Source organism: Phoca vitulina, unplaced genomic scaffold, assembly GCF_004348235.1.
Source record: "Phoca vitulina isolate PV1807 unplaced genomic scaffold, GSC_HSeal_1.0 scaffold11, whole genome shotgun sequence".
In the NCBI taxonomy this organism is placed as follows: Eukaryota; Metazoa; Chordata; class Mammalia; order Carnivora; family Phocidae; genus Phoca; species Phoca vitulina.
In genome coordinates this window covers 30,183,269-30,205,455 of record NW_022589714.1, presented here as the reverse complement: position 1 = coordinate 30,205,455, position 22,187 = coordinate 30,183,269, and the positions used below count along the sequence as shown (strand labels likewise).

Sequence of the window (22,187 nt, the reverse complement as noted above, 5' to 3'; positions counted from 1 at the left end):
CTGTCTAGGAAGACAAGGCAAACATGCCTTTATACTGTGATTTTTAGGAGGTTATTTCAATTAGCATATGGGAGGAATCATCACATTTATGTCCCGTATACACCGTACACGCACTTTTCTTTTTCAATTAACAACACTTTGTTGTCATTGCTGTTGCAGATTGCCGGAAAGCTTTCCTGAATTACAGAATTTGACGTGTCTTTCCGTAAATGACATCTCATTGCAGTCCCTGCCTGAAAATATTGGCAAGTAAGTTTTTATGTGAGGTTTGTGTATATCAGGGCAAGAGGGTGTTTATAGCATCAACTCCAGCCTCCTTTTCTTTTACAGCTCTTATTTTTCTACTCAGAAAGCCTTTTCCCCGATCTCGAATCTCACCCTCAAGAAAGATCATAGCTGGACTCCAGTGTTTTTGCTTTCAGTTGCCCTTAAATTTAAAGGGTTAAAAAGGATAATGGTACTTGTTACTAGTGAAAAACCTAATTTGTTTGGACATGCTCTTCAAACTGTGGGATTCCAAAGTAGTTAACTTAAGCAAACAAAGTAGTGCTGGTCATATAGGTGGTTAATAAATACTGTTAGGAATTACCACTCTCGGCGATTTTATTGAAAACTTGGAGTAGGTACCCCTGAACCAACAACTGTGTCCGCCAGTGTTTGTCCGCACAGACCTGAGAATAGTGGGTGGGAATGGTGTGTTGGGAGAGACCGATGCTGTGGGATGGGCACATTTCCACGTTCCTGGCTTAGAGGTCGGGGAGGACTGCCATGGCAAGAAATAAAAATGTTCTCTTACTCATCCCCTCAATGAATTAATTATCTCAGCAGATCTTTTCCGTACCTCCAGGACATACAGTGGGTTAAGTCAGGCTGTGACTCATGCTTTACCACTTAAACTAAAAGCCCAACCTGGCTGGCCAAAGCTAGTGGACCAGTGTTCCCCAGTGTCATAAAAGATTTCCCTTGTGCTCACCTGTCCTGCCTGAGTTCTAAGACAAATCAGAAACTTTGTTTTTGAGAACTGCAGTGTATCTGACAGATGTCCGTTCTGCAAAGGGTCTCTTTCCAGAGGTCTGTGGAAGTAGCCTGTTTTTCACAGACAACTTTGCCTCCTCCCCCCCACTCCTGTGCAGGCGGAAGACAACCGGCTGACCCCTGTTTCTGCCGGCAAGTTCATGCTTTTCTGAGATGCAAGCTGTTTAAACATTTTTGTCAGTAGACTTGCTGATGCAGATTTGTGTCCTTAATGTCTCAGGAGGGGAAGGAGACAGGAAGCCCCCAGTACCCCTTGAGTTTATGGGATCTGTTGCAGAGGAAACAGTAATGTTTTACTGTGGATTTCACGACTTAACCACTTTTGCCGTGGCAAGATTCATGTATTTCTAATGAATGTAATAGCCATTTAAATACCTACACTGACTCCCCTTCCTCCTCAGGAATCTCTGGAATCTAATTCCCTCGATACCCTCCTTCCCATTTTTTTCTCAGCCCACCACTGCCCACGTGTACACCCCTTCTATCCCCCAATTCGTATCTTTTTAAAAAAACCTGAATGCTTTGAGAGAAAATATATTCTTATTAGACAAAAGTGCCCGTCATTCCCCACTGCATTGTTTTAATGGAAAATGTTACTTAATAATCATTTTAGAATAAATTACATATCCTTTATTCCATCTTTTCTGTTAGTATCTGTAACTGCTTTTGTCAATGTTCAGGATTTCTTGTGTATCTACATATTCTGTCAATAATAAGGGTACTGTTTTGTTTTGATATTAGACTATATCATCTTGTGTTACTATTATAGCCTTATGTACACTGATTGCTTCCAAAATAAACTGTCACTTTGAACTTGTACCCTGTGGTGAATCATCACCCAGGAAATATGAGTATGGGGCAGATAAGTGAATCAACTGTTTCCTATAAGGTCAGTTTGTGAAAATGGGAAATTGGGAGTTTTCTGTTCCTGGTTGTTATTATTTTCTTTAACCAAAGCAAGAGACTCCATGATTTCTACCTGTTGGATTTAAGATTTATGCACGCTAAAGTAACAGAGCGTTCTCACTTAGTAGAAACAAACAAAGAACAGAGTGCTTGGAGAAGATCGGGCACCTCTGCTGTCCTAGACCGTTCTGGAAAGGCCCTTGAAACAGTTGAAATGGTGAATTGTTCAGGAAATCGCATACATGCATAAGTATACTACATTTTTAAGCAAGTCATTATTTGAAACTTACGAACTTTCCTCATAAAAACAGTTCTTCAGTTTCCCAGAGGATTCCTAAATGGTTTCTTTAGGGCACTGAACCAAAATATTTAGTAACCAAACAACTACTCAGAGATAGTATGGTTTTGTAAATAAGGCACAAACATCTGATATTCCAAAAAAATTTGAAAAGGACCTGAAATGGCCATCTGAATGATCATACCTACTGTTATCTTTGTAGATTCTGAAATGGGAGTTGTTGCACAAATTAACTCTGCTTATTTGGTCAGATGAGTCAGCCACCTCAGTGTCTGCCTTTTGAGCATCACTGAAAACGGTACCTCAGTTTCTCATTTCGGCACCTAGCACAGTACTTGGCGTGAACTGGGAAAGTTACGGATTCGTCAGGGACACGGGCCCCCCCCCCCCCACGATGGGCAGGAGGTCCAGCCTGGAGGAGAGCGCGAAGCCTTTAGAGCAGGCCAGCTGCAGTGCCTCGAAGCTGGGGCCTCCAGTGAGCGCCTGCCCATAGTGTGTTTGGTTTGCCGATGGTCGGGTAACTGGAGGAGTGTTTGGGGGTTGACGGCGAAGTTGGGGCTGGGGCACGGCTCTCCTGGTCCCCGCCCCGTGTTTCCCACTACTCCTCACACACTTCCCCTGCAGTACTGTCGGCTCCCACGGCCCTCGGGGGCCAAGTAGCATTTTCTTAGTGCCCCTGGCGATACCTAACTTGCTCCATTATTAAATAAGTAAGTCTCACCAACTTAAATCTTTTTGTCCTCACAACCTAGTAGCTGTTTGAAAAAGTAATACCTTTAAATGGAAAGAATAACTATTTCTATTTCATTTTTAAACATTGCCAAATATTTGCTGTAGGATGTGGGTCCGGGCTGGGCAGTGCCCAGCCTCTCTCACTGCCACCTCTTTTCCCATTCCACATTGATTTTTCACCTGGTGCTCGCCTTTTGTTGCTGAAAACCCACCTTTGCAAAGATACAGTGTCCTTGAAGGAATGTCCTGCTGTCACTTGCAGAAACTGAACGATCAGAGCTTGTGGTTCACATGGTGTCTAACAGACGTTGAGTCTGCCGTGTGAGTTGGCTGCCACTTCTCTGGGCGCCTCAGTGCACAATAGCTGAAATTGTTGCCCCCCTGAATCCTTGATTGCCCTGTTAGGAATACTGGGGAGTGCAGAGCCTCAGCCACTGGCGTGTGGGAGGAAACCAGCATCACACCGGTTGTTGTACTTTCAAGGGGCTGCAAAGCGCTGCAGTTCACGTCCTGCACTTCATAGCCAGGTACCATCAGTGTGGTTACTTTATTAATAAGCAAGTCTCTCAAATAGTAGAATCCTTTTAATACTTTGCAATGAGATGAGGAATAATCATGAAAATCTTTTGAACCACGTTGGAGTACACTGGTTACCTCATGAAAAGTCACACATTTTCCTTTTATTAAAAAGTAAGAATGTCCCAGATTTGCTGACCCTTTTCTGTGATGGCACGTCAGCACATTACCTTGTCCTTCAAAGTAAAGGTGATGTTTAGAAAGAGTGAGAAACTAACTCGCCTTCAATAGATTTTGTTTTTAAGACTCTTGTTAAAAATACAAAAACACAGCAACTTCTGATTAGTCTTCATAAACAAGTGATTGATGTAAGGGAAGATGGCGATTTATCAGCAGAATTTCAACGAAGACCTTACCATGAGCAGAAGAAATTTTTTAAAAATTAATATGACGATTTAATAAATGAGGCTAAGAATATGGTTCTTCTTGAATCAGTGTAACTTGTGAAGAATTTTTTCACCTAGTATAGCCATTACACCAAGTATTAAAACAATTTAGAACCAATTGTTTTGTCCCTAAACATAAAACAAAAGATTTGCTACATAATACGGTGCTCTCACTATTGAGAGCCCAGAAGATTTTTTTTTATTTTTAATAAAATATTTTTAAATGCTTTATTTTTTACTTAAAAAACTTTAAGAGTACATCTGTATACTTCAGTGTGTGAGGACCCCCATTCTAGAAGAGAATGTTTGGGAGTGAGTTAAGCTGGATGGTGGTCCTTCAGTTCTGCTTTTTCAGGTCCCTCGGGGTTGCACTGAAGTCTCTCTCCAACACCGTGGAGAGTGAGAAACAGTGCTCCGGTGGGTGGTCTCTGCCAATCCCTGTTTGTGCCAGCACAGCTCTATTATTAGCTTTTTAATTTTTTTCTGCATTGATGTTGCATTTAATATTTGCTTTAAAAAAAGTCTGCAGCGAATAATTTTCAAGGTAAGTGTGGATCCCACCGTTGCAGACGCCCGGTATTACTTGTCTGCTGCACCGTGGAGCCTTTACCGTGGTGTAGACCCAGCACGCTCTGCTCAACCCCAGCGCAAAGCTTCAAAGCCTTTCATGGAAAGTGAGCTTTAAAATTGTTTCCCTGTTTCCTGTCTTTACCAACTGGCCGAGGGTTGTCCTCACTAAGTGATTGAAGTTCTACCTCTTTTGTCCAGCCTTCTCCAATGACGGGAAGAGGTGACGTAGATCCTCAATGCACAGGTTCCCTGACCGAGGCTTTACTGTCCACACAACGAGTGCGTTAGTCCTTTATCTGTACGCAGTTTAGTGGTTCAGTGTTCAAGCGTTTGCACCTGGCTCACGCTGTACCCTGAAAGTGGAGGAGTCTTTGGTTGTTAAGCTCTCTTTGTGTCTGGACCGACCCTGGTGTTGCTCCAACATACGGAATGAGTCCCTGGGACCAGGCGCACGGAGTTACCGCCTTCACTCTGCTAGCCTCCAGCCTGACACTGGAGGCAACCAGGTAGGTTCTTAAAGCTTTGTGAGGACCACATTGGTCTGTTCCCATGCAGTCACTTTTCTGGCGTAATGCTAGATAGTTGATTAAAGAAACAACTATGAAAGAAAAAAAAAAAAGATTTCCATCACTCTCAAACCTTCTAATGAAGAATAATTATTGTCCATTAATATTGTTTAATTTCCCTGCTAAAAGGAGCCATTAGGGAGAGATTTTACTATGTATTTTTAGGGGAAAAAATTTCACCAGAAGAACTGGTAAGCTGCTTCCTTTTAAGATTTCATTTATTTATTTATTTAGAGCAAGCAAGAGCAGGGGGAGGGGCAGAGAGAGAGAGAGAAAGAATCTCAGACTCCGAGCTGATCTCAGGACCCCAAGATCACGACCTGAGCCAAAATCAAGAGTCGGACGCTTAACCGACTGAGCCACCCAGGCGCTCCAAGCTTCTTCCTTTTAATATCAGTTCTGACATTTATCCCATTTCCTTTTCTGCTTTTGTTGCCAGAAAGCTCATAGCTAATTTTGATGATCAGTGAGCGCAGCTGCATTAATATCCATGTGATGAAGGAAACCAAGGAGTTGCTGATGTTTACAAGGGGGTGGGTGCTCTGTCAGGCACATACACGGCGTCGGTACAGCATGCCCACTCAGGTTGGTGTTAACGACCCTGGGTTTCATTAGCTTGCCTGTGACATGGGGATAAGTAGTCTGCCCAGGTTTGTGTTGCTGGTGGCTGCAAGAGCTGGGATTCGAACTTAGTTTCTTCTATGAAGAAGCTGCATTTTCTATTTCATGAATTTTTTTTACATGTTTGCACTTTATAAAGACCTCTTTATATCCCTTTTAGAAAATGTTGGGGTAAAATTAAGTACATGACTTTACATATCACTGAATTGCCAGTTAGCATGGGAGGGCAGCAGCCGAGGAGGGAAGCATTCCTTAGGGTCTTTGTAGAGTTCCCAGTCTTGGGTAGGCTTTAAGAACACCGGCTGAGTAATATCGACATTTGACATATGCCCTTGACAACACTGTTTGGTGAACAATGACTTTTTGCTTTACTCTCACTAAAACCTCTTGGAGGATTCTACCGGTGAAGCCAGGAAGGATACTTTTGCTTTAAGGAGTTTTCAAATGTTGGTACAAAGTGTGAATGAGTTTGTCTTTCAAAAAACATGCTAGCGAAATATTTTTCTTGAGATCAGTTGTATCAGTTTCTACTGAAGTAAATCCCACACTGAATTTTTTACTTTTCAAAAATAGGTTAGCCTGCAGATGAACATGCTCTTATATAGAGAGAATTCTAAGGAATCCACAAAAAGCTATTAGAGTTAATAAATGAATTCAGCAAGATTACAGGATACAAGATTAAAATGTAAAAATCAGTTTTATTTTCATATACTAGCACTGAACAAACCAGAAATGCAATTAAGAAAACAGTTCCCTTTATAAAGCACCAAAAAGAATGAAATGCTTAGGAGTAAATTTAACAGAAGAAATGTAAGACACGTATACTGCAAAGTACAAAACATTGTTGAAAGAAGGTAAAAATGACCTAAATAAATGGAAAGGCATCCCATGTTTATGAATTAGAAGACTTAGTATGGTTATGATGGCAATACTCTCCAAATCTATTGATTCAGCTCAGTCCCCATCAGAATTCTAGCTGGCTTTTTTTTTTGTTTTGCAGGAATTGACACGTTGATCTCCAAATTCAGATGGAGATATAAAAGACCCAGAGTAGCCAAAACAGTCTTAAAGAAGACGTGCAAAATTGGAGGATTCACACTTCCAGATTTCAAAACTTAACTAGCAAGGTTCAATGATCAACATGTATCGTACTGGCATAAAGGTGGACAGAGTTCACTGGAATAGAATTGGGAATTCAGAAATAAACCCTTGCATTTATAATTAACTGGATTTTGACAGGAGTGCCAGAAGAGTTCAGTGAGGAAGGATAGTTTTTTCAACAGATGCTGTTGGGACAACTGACCATCCATATGCAAAAGAATGAAGTCCCACCCCTAACTTCATACCACATACAAAACTTAATTCTAAATGGAGCAGAGACCTAAATGTAAGAGGTAAAACTCTTAGAAGAAAATGGGTAAATCTTCGACATTGGATTAGGCAGTGGTTTCTTAGATGTGACACTGAAAGCCCACACAACAAAGAAAAAAATGGATAAATTTGGACTTCATCACAATTAAAGACTTTTGTGCATCGAGTCCACTCTCAAGTGAAAAGAAAACGTACAGGTGGGAGAAAATATTTGCAAATTATGTATCTGATAAGAGTCTTGTATCCAGAATATATAGAGAACTCCTACAACTCAACAGTGAAAGATAAATAACCCAATTAAAAAAAATAAAAATGGACAAAGAGATTTGTCCAAAGAAGATATACAAATGGCCAATAATCACATAAAAAGATGTTCAACATCATTTTAGTTATCAGGTGAATGCAGATCAAAACCACAGTGAGATACCACTTTAGACCCACTAACTCTAATTAAATAAAAAAAAACAAAAACAAAACAGGTGTTGGTGAAGATGTGTAGAGACTGAAACCCTCATCCATTGCTGGTGGGAATGTAAAGTGATCCATGCCCCTCACTTGAGGGAGCAGCTCCTTCCTCAAAAAGTTGAACGTAGTTACCATGTAGCCCAGCAATTCCACTACCAAAGAGAATTTAAAACACGCCTGCACAAAACTGGTGCATGAATGTTCATAGCTGCTTTTATTCATAATAGCCAAAAGGTGGAAACAGCTCAAATTTCCATCAGTGATGAACGGATAACCAAAATGTGGTATATTCATCTAATGAAATATTTAGCCAAAAAAGTATTGGGGTACCGATACATGCTACAACAGGATGAACCTTAAAAACATGTTAAGTAAAAGAAGCCAGATAGAAAAGGCCACATAGTGTATGATTCCATTCAAATGACATATCCAATGCAGGCAGATGCATAGAGACAGAAGTTAGATTAGTGATTGCCAGTGCCTGGGGCCAGGGGCGGATAAGGTTGGGGGTAGCAGGGCCAGGACAAGGAATAACTGAAGGGCGTGATTCTTTTTGGGTGATGACTGTTTTTTAGAATTAGGTAGTGGTGATAGATCCTTAGGCCAACTTGAAACCTGGTGTTGCTGAAGGAAGAGACTGTACCTGGGAGACTGACCTAGTTTATTCTTGCAGGAAATACTCTCTAATGTAGCCTTATGAGTAACATGCTGAGGTCATTTTGCCTCAGTTACTCAAACCTGGTAACAAGGCGGGTACACATAGCCAGAGCCTCCAAGACCTTCAGTTCATGAGGAGTGGGAGCACGGTTGAGAGGTTATAAGGCTCCAGTGGGAACTCTTAGAGAATTTTGAGAATCCGGGAAGCCTCTGTTTCCATCTGGGGGCATTTGTCTTTATGTATCTGTCTCCATGAGATACCCTGTCCTTGGCCATTAAAGAAACATACCCTCAAAAAAAAAAAAACAACAAAAAGTAAGTTAGTCTAAATATATCCAAATATCTCTGTTTGAATCTGCTCCTCAAAAAATAGCATTCTTACAGGAGAAGGAATATATATATATAAAATGGACTGGCACAGTGCCCAGAATGTAGCTGTCAGTCACAAAATGGTTATTATCAGTAAACATTTAATTATGCAATTTGCTAATAGAAGTAGAGCAAGTAGATAGGCCCTGGGTTCCCTGGCAGGTTGAAATAGAGCATGTGGGTCCAATTTTGTGTGTGCTACGCTTGGGAATGATGACCTTAATTTGAGTGGGCCTTACTAATAAGGCCTAGGACCAGGCTGCTTACCTATATTGTATTAGTGCATGCTGCCTGAGAGGAATAAATCTTACTGCTCTTTTTTTGAGGCCTAGGAATTTCTTTCTTTTTTTTTTTTTTAATTTTTTATTGTTATGTTTATCACCATACATTACATCATTAGTTTTTGATGTAGTGTTCCATGATTCATTGTTTGTGCATAACACCCAGTGCTCCATGCAGAACGTGCCCTCTTTAATACCTATCACCAGGCTAACCCATCCTCCCATCCCCCTCCCCTCTAGAACCCTCAGTTTGTTTTTCAGAGTCCATTGTCTCTCATGGTTCGTCTCCCCCTTCCGATTTCCCCCCTTCATTCTTCCCCTCGTGCTATCTTCTTTTCTTTTTTTTTTCCTTAACATATATTGCATTATTTGTTTCAGAGGTACAGATCTGTGATTCAACAGTCTTGCACAATTCACAGCGCTCACCATAGCACATACCCTCCCCAATGTCTATCACCCAGCCACCCCATCCCTCCACCTCACCCCCCACTCTAGCAACCCTCAGTTTGTTTCCTGAGATTAAGAATTCCTCATATCAGTGAGGTCATATGATACATGTCTTTCTCTGATTGACTTATTTCGCTCAGCATAACACCCTCCAGTTCCATCCACGTCGTTGCAATTGGCAAGATCTCATTCCTTTTGATGGCTGCATAATATTCCATTGTATATATATACCACATCTTCTTTATCCATTCATCTGTCGATGGACATCTTGGCTCTTTCCACAGTTTGGCTATTGTGGACATTGCTGCTATAAACATCGGGGTGCATGTACCCCTTTGGATCCCCACATTTGTATCTTTGGGGTAAATACCCAGGAGTGCAATTGCTGGATCATATGGTAGCTCTATTTTCAACTTGTTGAGGAACCTCCATACTGTTTTCCAGAGTGGCTGCGCCAGCTTGCATTCCCACCAACAGTGTAGGAGGGTTCCCCTTTCTCCACATCCCCGCCAACATCTGTCGTTTCCTGTCTTGTTAATTTTAGCCATTCTGACTGGTGTGAGGTGGTATCTCATTGAGGTTTTGATTTGGATTTCCCTGATGCCAAGCGATGTTGAGCACTTTTTCATGTGTCTGTTGGCCATGTGGATGTCTTCTTTGGAAAAATGTCTGTTCATGTCTTCTGCCCATTTCTTGATTGGATTCTTTGTTCTTTGGGTGTTGAGTTTGATAAGTTCTTTATAGATTTTGGATACTAGCCCTTTATCTGATAAGTCATTTGCAAATATCTTCTCCCATTCTGTCGGTTGTCTTTTGGTTTTGTGGACTGTTTCTTTTGCTGTGCAAAAGCTTTTATCTTGATGAAGTTCCAATAGTTCATTTTTGCCCTTGCTTCCCTTGCCTTTGGTGATGTTTCTAGGAAGAAGTTGCTGCGGCTGAGGTCGAAGAGGTTGCTGCCTGTGTTCTCCTTTAGGATGTTGATGGACTCCTGTCTTACATATAGGTCTTTCAAACATTTGGAGTCTATTTTTGTGTGTGGTGTAAGGAAATGGTCCAGTTTCATTCTTCTGCATGTGGCTGTCCAATTTTCCCAACACCATTTGTTGAAGAGACTGTCTTTTTTCCATTGGACATTCTTTCCTGCTTTGTCGAAGATTAGTTGACCATAGAGTTGAGGGTCCATTTCTGGGCTGTCTATTCTGTTCCATTGATCTATGTGTCTGCTTTTGTGCCAGCACCATACTGTCTTGATGATGACAGCTTTGTAATAGAGCTGGAAGTCCGGAATTGTGATGCCGCCAGCTTTGCTTTTCTTTTCAACATTCCTCTGGCTATTCGGGGTCTTTTCTGGTTCCATACAAATTTTAGGATTATTTGTTCCATTTCTTTGAAAAAAGTGGATGGTATTTTGATGGGGATTGCATTGAATGTGTAGATTGCTCTAGGTAGCATTGACATCTTCACAATATTTGTTCTTCCAGTCCATGAGCATGGTTCGTTTTTCCATTTCTTTGTGTCTTCCTCAATTTCTTTCATGAGTATTTTATAGTTTTCTGAGTACAGATCCTTGGCCTCTTTGGTTAGATTTATTCCTAGGTATCTTACAGTTTTGGGTGCAATTGTAAATGGGATCGACTACTTAATTTCTCTTTCTTCTGTCTTGTTGTTGGTGTATAGGAATGCCACTGATTTCTGTGCATTGATTTTATATCTTGCCACTTTACTGAATTCCTGTATGAGTTCTAGCAGTTTTGGGGTGGAGTCTTTTGGGTTTTCCACATAAAGTATCATATCATCTGCAAAGAGTGAGAGTTTGACTTCTTCTTTGCCGATTTGGATGCCTTTTATTTCTTTTTGTTGTCTGATTGCTGTGGCTAGGACTTCTAATACTATGTTGAATAGCAGTGGTGATAGTGGACATCCCTGCCGCGTTCCTGACCTTAGGGAGAAAGCTCTCAGTTTTTCCCCATTGAGAATGATATTCGCTGTAGGTTTTTCATAGATGGCTTTTATGATATTGAGGTATGTACCCTCTATGTCTATACTCTGAAGAGTTTTGATCAAGAAAGGATGCTGTACTTTGTCAAATGCTTTTTCTGTATCTATTGAGAGGATCATATGATTCTTGTTCTTTCTTTTGTTAATGTATTGTATCACGTTGATTGATTTGTGGATGTTGAACCAACCTTGCAGCCCAGGGATAAATCCCGCTTGGTCATGGTGAATAATCCTTTTAATGTACTGGGATCCTATTGGCTAGTATTTTGGTGAGAATTTTTGCATCCATGATGATCCTTCATCAAGGATATTGGTCTGTAATTCTCCTTTTTGATGGGGTCTTTGTCTGGTTTGGGGATCAAGGTAATGGTGAGGCCTAGGAATTTCTATAAAATGTTTGTTTCAAAAATAAAAATAAAGATTTTTGGAAGTTTCTAGAGCAAACCAACATAAGGAAATTTGTTACCAGAGATTTCTTAAATACTAATTGGTATTAAAAAAGCAGAAATTTGGGGCACCTCGGTGGCTCAGTCGTTAAGCATCTGCCTTCGGCTCAGGTCATGATCCCAGGGTCCTGGGATGGAGCCCCTCATTGGGCTTCATGCTCCACAGGAAGCCTGCTTCTTCCTCTCCCACTCCCCCTGCTTTTGTTCCCTCTCTGGCTATGTCTCTCTGTCAAATAAATAAATAAAATCTTTAACAAAATAAAAATATTAAAAAGCAGAAATTTTATGAATATATGAGCAAACTCTCCCTGTCCCTAATAGTGTTTTCTCCAGTCAAGTAATATTGCCATGAATGTTTATAGATTGTATATTTTAATGGTTTTATAGTGTACTGCCATTTGTCTGCTTGTTCTACCTCTGTTTATTTTATTCTTTACTTTCTTAATGATTTTGGCCACCAAAATGGAAAAAAAAAAATCCAGTGGATTAAAAGGGGATTTTTAAAGTATAGTGGAGAACAGATGTAAATTCTTTAAAGTAACCACTCATCCAGTCCCTGAAATAGAATCCTAAAAATACAGATGGCCTACATTCTGACTTACATTATAACTTTTGTCCCTGCTATCATGAACTGTGTAAAACATTAAGCATTAGTGTGTTGAGAAGAAATGCTTCAACATACTTTTTCTGTAAGAGCTCGTTAAGTTGTTTGTGGTTCTTATTGTTTTGTTTTACCCCATTTGGTGGTAGAAATGGTGGGAAGGTGTTACAGGGAGAATAGAAAATCATGTTTTTTGTAGGAAAGGGATGAAGTCACTCCAACAGTATTGCACAGAAATTTAATTTGCCAGATATTAAAATTGAAGAGTAAAATATCTATTAATGAGGGAATGGTTAAAAAAATTAAGGTGTTTATAGAAGTGATATACTATGCAATTATTTAAAAAAAGAGTACTGATATTTACAAATAAGAAATGAGACAAAAATCTGTGTGAGCAGGGATTCCTGGGTGGTTCAGTCAGTTAAGCGTCTGCCTTTGGCTCAGGTCATGATCCCAGGATCCTGGGATCGAGTCCTGCATCTGGCTCCCTGCTCAGCTTCTCCCTCTGCCTGCCTGCCACTCCCCCTGCTTGTGTACGCTCTCTCTCTCTGACAAATAAATTAAAAAAAAATTAAAAAAAAAATCTGTGCGAGCAAAGTCCTAGATGTGTGTGGGATAACTTACATGTGAAGATGGGGAGGATACTTGCTTGTCTTTGCATAAAAGAAAACTCTGGATGAATATATGAGTAACAAAAAAGGGTGATTTTCAGTGAGAAGGGTCTCACTGGTGGGAAACTGGATAGATGAGGGAGGAAGGTGGAAGGAAAACTTACTATTGAATACTTTGCTGCTTTAGTTTTCTCATCCACAAAGTTGGTTCTTGTAAAAGGCTTACAACAATATCTATCATATAGTAAGCTGCTGGTATCATTATTAGCGGTCGAAGTGTTAAAGACCAATAATTCTCATTTTGCATCTCAGGTGTCTCATTTTTTCACATTTGTAAAAATATTAGAAACACCCGATGCTTTCTTTGGTCTCTATACTATCACATTTTAACTGAAGTGGCTGATAAAGGCATGTGGAGTTTGAGTCTCCTTGTTTCTCTTGGCCTAGGGATTGAGAGCCTGGTCTCAGAAGCGGACAGAACTGAGTCTGACTCCCCCTCCCCAGCACTTGCCAGAGCATGTTTTTTTATTAGGTGCTATAAGGGAGGCAGAGATGTTTGTGCTGCATTGAATAGGTTTCCTTGATGGGAAAGGCACTATCCTGACATCTGGATTGAAGATGCATGCTGTATTCTGAAAGGCTAGGAAGGGAGATCATTCATTTGTTCATTTATTCATTCAGTTTTATATTAATTTCTCTGGTCTAAATCTGCATTTAGGCAGATATCATTTTATGTCAGCTGTTACTAGAACAGTTTGGAGAACCACCTTTTGGAGTGGGCTGGTAGGATTCTGTACTTGCCCCAGGACTATGCAACTTTTATCTTTCTAAAAGTTGGCCGGTGCCCACAGCTCACCGTAGTCTAAAGTTATGGGGAAGTATTACCTCAGAAAAGCTCTTATTTTATATCCTTTGTTTTAAATTAATTTTTGAATTTTGGAAAGTTACGAAAATTGAGTATTTTTTGTTGTAACACGCGTATACATTCCCATTTCCCCCACTGGCCAAAACCAGTGGAAATTAAGAAGTTTTGGAATCAGAACCTTTTTGCTTAACAGGATGTTCTACTTGGGTGTTAACATGGTAGTGGTGGGAACCGTGCGTTTTCTGTAACGGGACGTTATCAAGTTCTGTACGTCTGGAAGTCTGCTGGCATTTTTGCGGTATTTTTGCTTAAGCATTATTTGCTTTTAGTAGCTGTGGCTTGTGCCTTTTATCCTCAAGAGAAAATGTAAAGATAATTTAAAAATGTGTGCCCTATGTTTAAAATGACATAAAACACTAAAAATCCTCATGTTCTGGGTGTGGTTAAGAAGGTAAGACTGACATATTTGCCCCGTATTGATAGGTGCTTTTAAAACTGAAATTATAAAGAGAGTCCAGAGAATGGAGGGCCCCTGAGATGCCTCACGGTGGTGTAGGGTGAGGGCGGGAGCTTTGGCTTCCCACCAGACTTGAATTGTGCCTTCGCCACTTTCTAATGGAATTCACAAAGCGCCACGTTCCTAATTGTGTCACCGGCCTGTCGTCACCCAGCTAGGTTGTTACTAATCAAGAGATGACGTGTGTGAGGAGCTGTGTGTGCGCCTCCTGCCAGAGATGGCAGGCAGATGGCCCGGGTCAGGCGGGAGGCCTCAGGACAAGGCTCAGCATCAAGCCCTGCAGAAAACTGCCTTTTTTTTTTTTAATTTTATTTTTAAAAGACTTTATTTATTTATTTGTCAGAGAACACAAGCAGGGGGAGCGGCAGGCAGAGGGAGGAGCAGGCTCCCCACTGAGCGGGGAGCTCAATGTGGGGCTCGATCCCAGGACCCTGGGATCATGACCTGAGCCAAAGGCAGATGCCCAACCAACAGCCACCCAGGCATCCCAGGAAAACTGCTTTTAAAGAGCGCATTTGGTGATGCCTACCAATAAAGTTTGTGAAACAAAGAAGGACTTTTTCCTTCTTTTATTAGTGTATGCCTTTCATGCGTCAAAATTGGTGTGAAAGCAATGAACGTTGACTAGATAAAATGACAATTTCATCAGTGATTGTTAAAATATAAATGTGAAAATAGCCAAATGATTACTACCTCCCCGATAAAACTGGCCAGGGATTACGTGAAAACTGAAAACAAAGCCCTTTGTTGTTCAGTGTTTTGCTTTTACAGAGGCTTCACAAAAGTTACTTATCACCCTCATCTACAGGTTGCTTTTGGAAATAGATACTGGGTGGTTCCTTCTCACCTCCCTCTCCTTCCAGTTCTTCTGTCTTCCATGTGAACACATGGCCCAGTAGAGCTACATTGCTGCAACTTCCCATTGGCCTACACTTTTTTCTTAAGAATGTCAGCATTACATTCATAATTACTAGCACGGATTTTAATTTTTTTAAAAAATATATTTTGAAGAGTTTTTCTTCCACTTTGTGAAGTACTGAGTTTTCTAAAATTGGAGGACATACAGATTTTGTGCATTTCAGCATCGAGTTAAGATACATTTTCAAGCAAACAGGCTTCATATATGTGTATATACTGTTTGTGCAAATCAAATTTACGTTTTCTGATGTTATGAAACCAGCTTTGTTAGTACCCATGATTCTGGCTTTCATGTTGGAAGGAGAATGGAGGATTAAGGCAGATTAGAGTGTTGGGATAATGTTTGACTCCTTGTGTTCTGTGCGCTCACACAATAAAAGTCCTCCAAATCTGGACATTACTATGGTGAGATGAGCAAAAGCTTGAGTTTGCGATTGGTGCAGAGCTTAGTACGGCGCCTGGTGGAGTAATAGACGAATCCGTTGCCTTCCGAATCAGTAACGCGTGCCCGTGCTGACGTCCCCTGGGCGTGTGAGGTGTCTGGTGAGGCAGAGCCACCACTGCCTGCAAAGATTCGACCCAGATAATCAGTGTCCGGGGAAAACATCTGTCTCCTCTCACCATGCTCCTGATAGGCATGGATTACACCCGAGAGGCAGGAGAATCTGCAGAGAAGAGCGCCATTGTGGCCTTTCATAGGAATAAAAGCAGCTTTATTACAGCTCCCGTATACTGAATCAGTCTTGTGTTACGGGCACCATGTGAGGTGTGTTACTACTCTGTCCTTGATGCATTTAAATGGCCGTCATTTCCATACCGTTGCTTCCAGGTACTCTGTGAATTTGTGATCTTTTTTTTTTTTTTTAAGATTCTATTTATTTACTTATTTTTGCGAGAGCGAGCTAGCACATGAGAGGAGGGGGGAGGGGCAGAGGGAGAAGCAGACTCCCCGCTGAGCAGGGATCCCGATGCGGGGCTCCATCCCAGGCCCCCGGGATGATGACCTGAGCTGAAGGCAGACGCTTAACTGACTGAGCCACCCAGGTGCCCTGAATTTGTGATCTTAAGTAGAGCACATGGGCCCTCGACTGAGATGCCCACTACTTTCAAACAGGGATGGTCTCTCACTGATGTTTGAAGAAGAACTCTGACCTTTGTGAGATTAAAGACATGACTGTTTTTTATGGTAACGGCACATATTTGACATTCTGAAGTCTGGAAGCACATATTTGGCTTCTGTCTTGGTCCCAGGAGTGGTCGTCTTTGATGACTACTGAGTTATTTTCACATATTAAATGTAACAAGTATTTAAATGAGGGTGCCTTACATTGATGATGCTTCTCTTTTAATTTTAATATTAAAACTTGGGAGGCAGAGAGTATGTTGTTTTTAATGAGGGTAGGGATAGTGGTTATAGATATTTTTCTCCTGGGAGGAAGTGATGTATGAGGTTTTTATTAAGAATTGCTATTTGTGGAGTGTATGTATGAAGGGGGGGAATGGGAAGAAGGATCTCAGGAATTTTCCTTATATTTTCTTTTCTTTTGTTCATTTGTAGTCTTTATAACCTGGCTTCCCTGGAACTGAGAGAGAATCTTCTTACATATCTTCCTGAGTGAGTCTCTGGGCAAAATAAGAGGGGATTTTGTACTACATGAATTTCTTCAAATATTAAAAAAAAAAAAAAGTACTACAGTACTTTGTCAAAAAGAGATTCTGTGTCTTTTGGAAAGTTTGGGAGATGCCAGCCTTCCATTAATAGTTTTCCTTGGTAATATTTACAGCCATGCAGTCCAAATGAGTCTTAGTTTTGGAAATGAGTCCGAGTGAGGAATACCATATTGCTCAGCATTTCTAAGTACTCTCTAAGGGTTCCTTCTTCTTCTTTTTTTTTTTTTTTTTTAATTTTTTATAGCTCTCTTACCCAGCTGCGGAGACTAGAAGAACTTGATTTAGGAAACAATGAGATATATAATTTGGTAAGTCTGTATTGAAGAGAGATTTAGATTTAATTTTGCCCTTAGGTGTGATCAAAACATACTTTAGGGGAGATCTTTAGGGATGTATTCTCACAGATACAGCTTGGCAACATTAGAGAATGTGCTTCAGTTCACACAGGTTGAGAATTACGATGTAGGGGTGGGGAGCCTCAGGACTCGAGATGAGGGGCAGAAATGGAAACCACCAGCATTATTAGAGAGCTTTGGGAGTGCTTTTAGGATGGGGGACTTGTATTGGAGAAGTCCCAACAAACATCCTCTGTAGTACCCATTTATTAACTGTTGAATTGGGATTCTTTCTTAGTGGAAGACTAAACGTTGGATCTTTGTTACCATAACATTATTTTTTGTTTGTTTGTTTTAGCCAGAATCAATTGGAGCTCTCTTACATCTAAAGGATCTCTGGTTGGACGGGAATCAGCTGTCAGAATTACCTCAGGTAGGTGGTGATTTCACATTGTTTCCCCCAAATTATAAAACAACCACAGACACCACTCATGTATTCCCTGCTTCTGCGTGAAATTTTCTATAAGGGGGATCTTGAAAACCAAAAACATTGGTTGAAAAAGCACATTTGATAAAATATTAAGCATTCATCATACTACATTGCCATAGAAAAATTGAAAGCCTCAACCCACCATTTCTAAAGATAGCAAATACATCCTTTAGTTTGTGAAGTCTGTATTTTATTTCATCCATGCTCCCCACATGGCTTACTTCAAGCCCAGCAAATTTGTAAATTGCCAGGACCCCTGATTCTTAGATGGTATCCATTTCTGCCACTCTTTGTGATGTGTCAAGTACTTTGGGAAGATTGTAACCACATTCTGTTCCGTAATAGTTGATGTCAAAGAAATGTTAAAAGCTTTTATTTCAAAATTTTTGCAAGTACTGCTTATGGTTTAGCTGTTTTGTCATGGCGTTCAGGTTTTTCTGACTATTACCAAATGTGAGAACCGTGTTCCAAATGAAATGGAGTCTGCATACACTCCTATATACATAATCATCTTATGGAGCCCTAGTAAGCAGGCTTGCCTTCTACTTAGGTGAGAGAGAAACAGAAGCCAACAAACCCAACAATAAAAAACAAGCATTTTGGGGCGCCTGGGTGGCTCAGTTGGTTAAGCGACTGCCTTTGGCTCAGGTAATGATCCTGGGGTCCCGGGATCGAGTCCTGCATCGGGCTCCCTGCTCAGCAGGGAGTCTGCTTCTCCCTCTGACCCTCCTCCCTCTCATGCTCTCTGTCTCTCATTCTCTCTCTCGCAAATAAATAAAATCTTAAAAAAAAAAAACCAAGCATTTTCCCGTTACTTAGGTTTTGTCTAACTATTACTGAATTTTATTCTTTGCTATATCTTACAGCCAGTCTTTAAAGTCCAGGTATATTTCATGATGGTCTAGGTGCCGATATTTTAAAGCAGTTCAGATGCTCAGCTGGTTGGAGCAGGTGTGCTGGGGGTGTGCTGGTGCTGTGTACTTTAGGTGAGGAATGCCGTGTTAATGCAGGAGGTCTGACTCTAGGAGAGAGTACTCAGTGACATGTTATGGCTGTAGTTACAGCACTGGAAGTATGAGGACCTCACTCACAACTAAGGGAAGGAAGGAACTAACTGCAGTCTCTTTCTAAGGTCTTGGCTGCATTTGGGGAAAGGAGACAGATTAGCAACCGATATGGGTGAAGGTTTGATTAATATCTAGATTTCTCTAGGAAATTATGAGAAATCCTGGTTGGGAGAATTCAGGTTACTTTGGGAGTCACCAGATAGGGAATAAAAATACTACGAGATTATCAGGAAAGTAATACACCAGCTGGGGCATGATGGGGAAAGAATATGTGTGTGTGTGTACAGATATACATAAATGATTGTGTACGAATACAAAATGCCACATCCTGAACACACAAAAATTATAATTCCAGTGATCTTGTTGTAAATGGTTATTTAAACGTCTCATTCATCCCTCTTTATAAACTTCTGTTAAACCAGGACTCAACTCATCAGATAGTCTAAATAATTGGAATTACTTTCCTGTCATCATGGATGACAGAAAGAAAAGGATACAAAAGCATTGTTAAAATGAATTAATGAAAAAGAACACCTTCAAGGATCAGGCCTGAAATTAGTAGAAAGGCAGTCTGGTTTCCTACAGACAGGAATTACAGGGGTGTGTCCATAGGGTGCGTATTAGGTAAGAGAGAAGCTGGAAAGAATAGATCAGACCAAAGTAAGTATAGATTGAAGGATTTGTACTTGTGTAGATATTAAGGAGCCACATGACATTTTAATGTTTTTAGTAGAAGGGTGGTCTGATTACATACCTATAGCTAGCTATGTTTCCAGGAGGGAAATACAGAAACAAGAGTTTGTAGCACAGACTTGGCCAGGGAGTATGAGGATCAGAGCTAACGGTCCAGGTGGAAGATAATGACCGGAGGAATTTAATACAGTGGCAGTGGCAGGGCAAAGGGGAGGCAAGTATAAGAGAGAAACTGCATTTTGTGAATGGGAGGTAGGATATCTCTTGAGCAGAATATTAGACTCATTGAGGTACTTTCCCTGCTCCTGGGATAGTCTGTTTCCTTTGAAAGCAGGATGCTACTCTCTTCTGTTGAGGTTAAAGGCGTCAGTGGGTCCGGATGCCCCAGTGTTGCTGGGGTATAGCTGCATTGATGTTTGTTGTGACAAGTACTACCGGTAATGGGAGATATCAAGTAGATGGTTTCTTAACAGAGAAAATCTCAGGGTCACCCTGAAGTATAAGCTGCTTATTGAAGTGATTGATTCCAAACTTGAAGAGCAGGATTCTAGACTCCTTTTTTTTTTTTAAATTATGTAACCGTAGAGCCATTTGTTCTCTCTTGGTGCCAGTCTCTTCATCTGTTAAGTGGGAATGATCCCTCGCCTGCCTGAAGTTGGAGAGCTTGGCATCCCTCCCAGCCCCGTGTCTGTGATTTTCACAGCTTCCCGTTTGCACTGGAAAGGGGTCTGGAAATTCACTCCAGCCTTCTCATACAGATAAACGCTGAAGAAACGTCCTCGGGACGACTTTGGGATTTGACTGTGAAAAATCACTGTAAGAAATTCCTCTGTACTGTGGCAGGTTTAAGCATGAGCCTCTTTTTCTGTGTCACTGATGTAGGAAATAGGAAATCTGAAGAACCTGCTGTGCTTAGATGTCTCTGAAAACAGGTTGGAAAGACTTCCTGAAGAAATCAGTGGCCTGACTTCATTAACGGATTTAGTCATTTCCCAGAACTTACTAGAAATGATTCCGGATGGCATCGGTAAGTATGGAAAGTAACTCCCTACTAAAGATGCTGGCTGTTGTCTCGGGCCTTTGGAGCTCACTCTGATCCTTTGGTCACCACTCTCAGACGCTGGGGATGTGGCTTCTTTAGTCTCCATGTCATTTATTTGTTCTTAAAGAAATAATGCGGAGAACATCTAATGCAATTGAAGTTTCTCGATAGGCAAGTATTTCTGTCATCCTGGTTTGGTAGCAGTTATAGGTATGATTACTTCTAAGTGTTGACTCCTCTGTCTCTTCTGCATCTTGTCTCAGCAATTTCAGTAGAGATTAGTCTGAATAATAGATATGTTTCAGACATGGGAGCAGTCTCTAAGAAATTTCTAAGTGAGCATCCTAAATAGTTTATGAGAAAGTGACTCTGACCTTATCGCATGACCTGGGGAGAATGGTGTGTTTGAGTTGAGCCTTTTCTAGTACATTGAGAATAATCTTTTCCTTTAACCATTCTATGCCATTTCCTTTAAAATAAATTAGTCCAGACATTTCCTTTACCATAAAGGCATTCAGTCCCGTGTGAGAAAATAAACACAGGGAAGGTATAAACAGACATGGACCAGGAGCTCCACCATAGCAAAGCCACTTAGAGGTTGTAAGAAACTGTGTTTAACCACGTGGTTAACATAGGATTGCTGACTTTGACCTTTGTTTAACTCTTATTCAAAATATCAAAGTTTGTAAAAGATTTTCAGTAGTTGGAAAAGCTGTATGACAGAGGACCACTTCTTTCTGGTATTTGGTCAAGATGAAAGCAGTAGCTGATCGTTGCAACAGGGCAGGAACACAGATGTTGCCTTTTGGTTCACACTGTTTGGAAAATTGGTGGGGATTTTGACTCCAGGTAGAGATGGTCGGTGAGAATGATAATAAAACAGTTGTAGGACCTGGGGACGTTTGGTTGCTGGGCATAGGAAGTAGGAGGCGTGAGATGGCTGACTTCAAGCATTTGAGAGGCCGTCCTGTAGAAGAGAAGTCGATTTGTTACTGCATCTTCTAGTTCAGACAGGTGCAAGGAAAGGATATAAATGAAATATTGGTTACCAGTTAGTCTGGGCTGCTTAGTGAAGGGATGAGTGCCCTGTGACTTGAAGTGTTCAAGGAGAGGCAGCAAGACCACTTGCCAGTAATACTGTTAAGGAGACTCCTCAGTTGGAGGGAGAGCTATCGGTTCAATTCAGTGTGCCCTGTGGAGAAGGTCAGTGCCTCTCCTGCCGGTGAGGACAGGTGGAAACCCTCTGGGGACAGTGTTAGTAGCTTATTGACGATGCTAAATAAAGAGCTTACGAATCTGTTAGTTCTCCTGCCCTGCTCTGTGACAACACGCAAAGCAAGTTAATTTTTTCAACATTTTCCTTTCTCTAGCTTTACGTCTCCTTTAAGAGAGAGGCCATTTTCTGATTTTCCTGGGGACAGTGTCCCCATGCCAGCCTCTCTCAGTAGATAATGAAGGATATCTGCTCTCTAGGTTCCTTCCTTGAATTATAGTTGAACATGAGAATCCAAAAGATTGAGGATTTCCTTCACTCAGTGGGGACATTGAGGAAGCTGTGGTCACCCCATTCCTCTCTTCCATGGCCTGCGGGCACCACCAGAAAATCCACTCTTCCTGCCCTCAGTTCTTCATGTGGCGTTTCAGAGGTTTCCA

General features: G+C 41.0%; 1 protein-coding gene across 1 annotated transcript in view; it reads left to right on the top strand.

Annotated features, from left to right (window-relative positions):
• Window positions 1–22,187, top strand: part of LRRC1 (leucine rich repeat containing 1) — a 127,597-nt gene that overhangs the window by 82,497 nt on the left and 22,913 nt on the right. Inside the window, exons 4-8 of the mRNA XM_032409640.1 lie at window positions 160–249; window positions 16,795–16,851; window positions 17,152–17,215; window positions 17,601–17,675; window positions 20,375–20,519. Coding sequence (XP_032265531.1) covers window positions 160–249; window positions 16,795–16,851; window positions 17,152–17,215; window positions 17,601–17,675; window positions 20,375–20,519 — 431 coding nt within the window. The remainder of the gene's footprint in view (window positions 1–159; window positions 250–16,794; window positions 16,852–17,151; window positions 17,216–17,600; window positions 17,676–20,374; window positions 20,520–22,187) is intronic.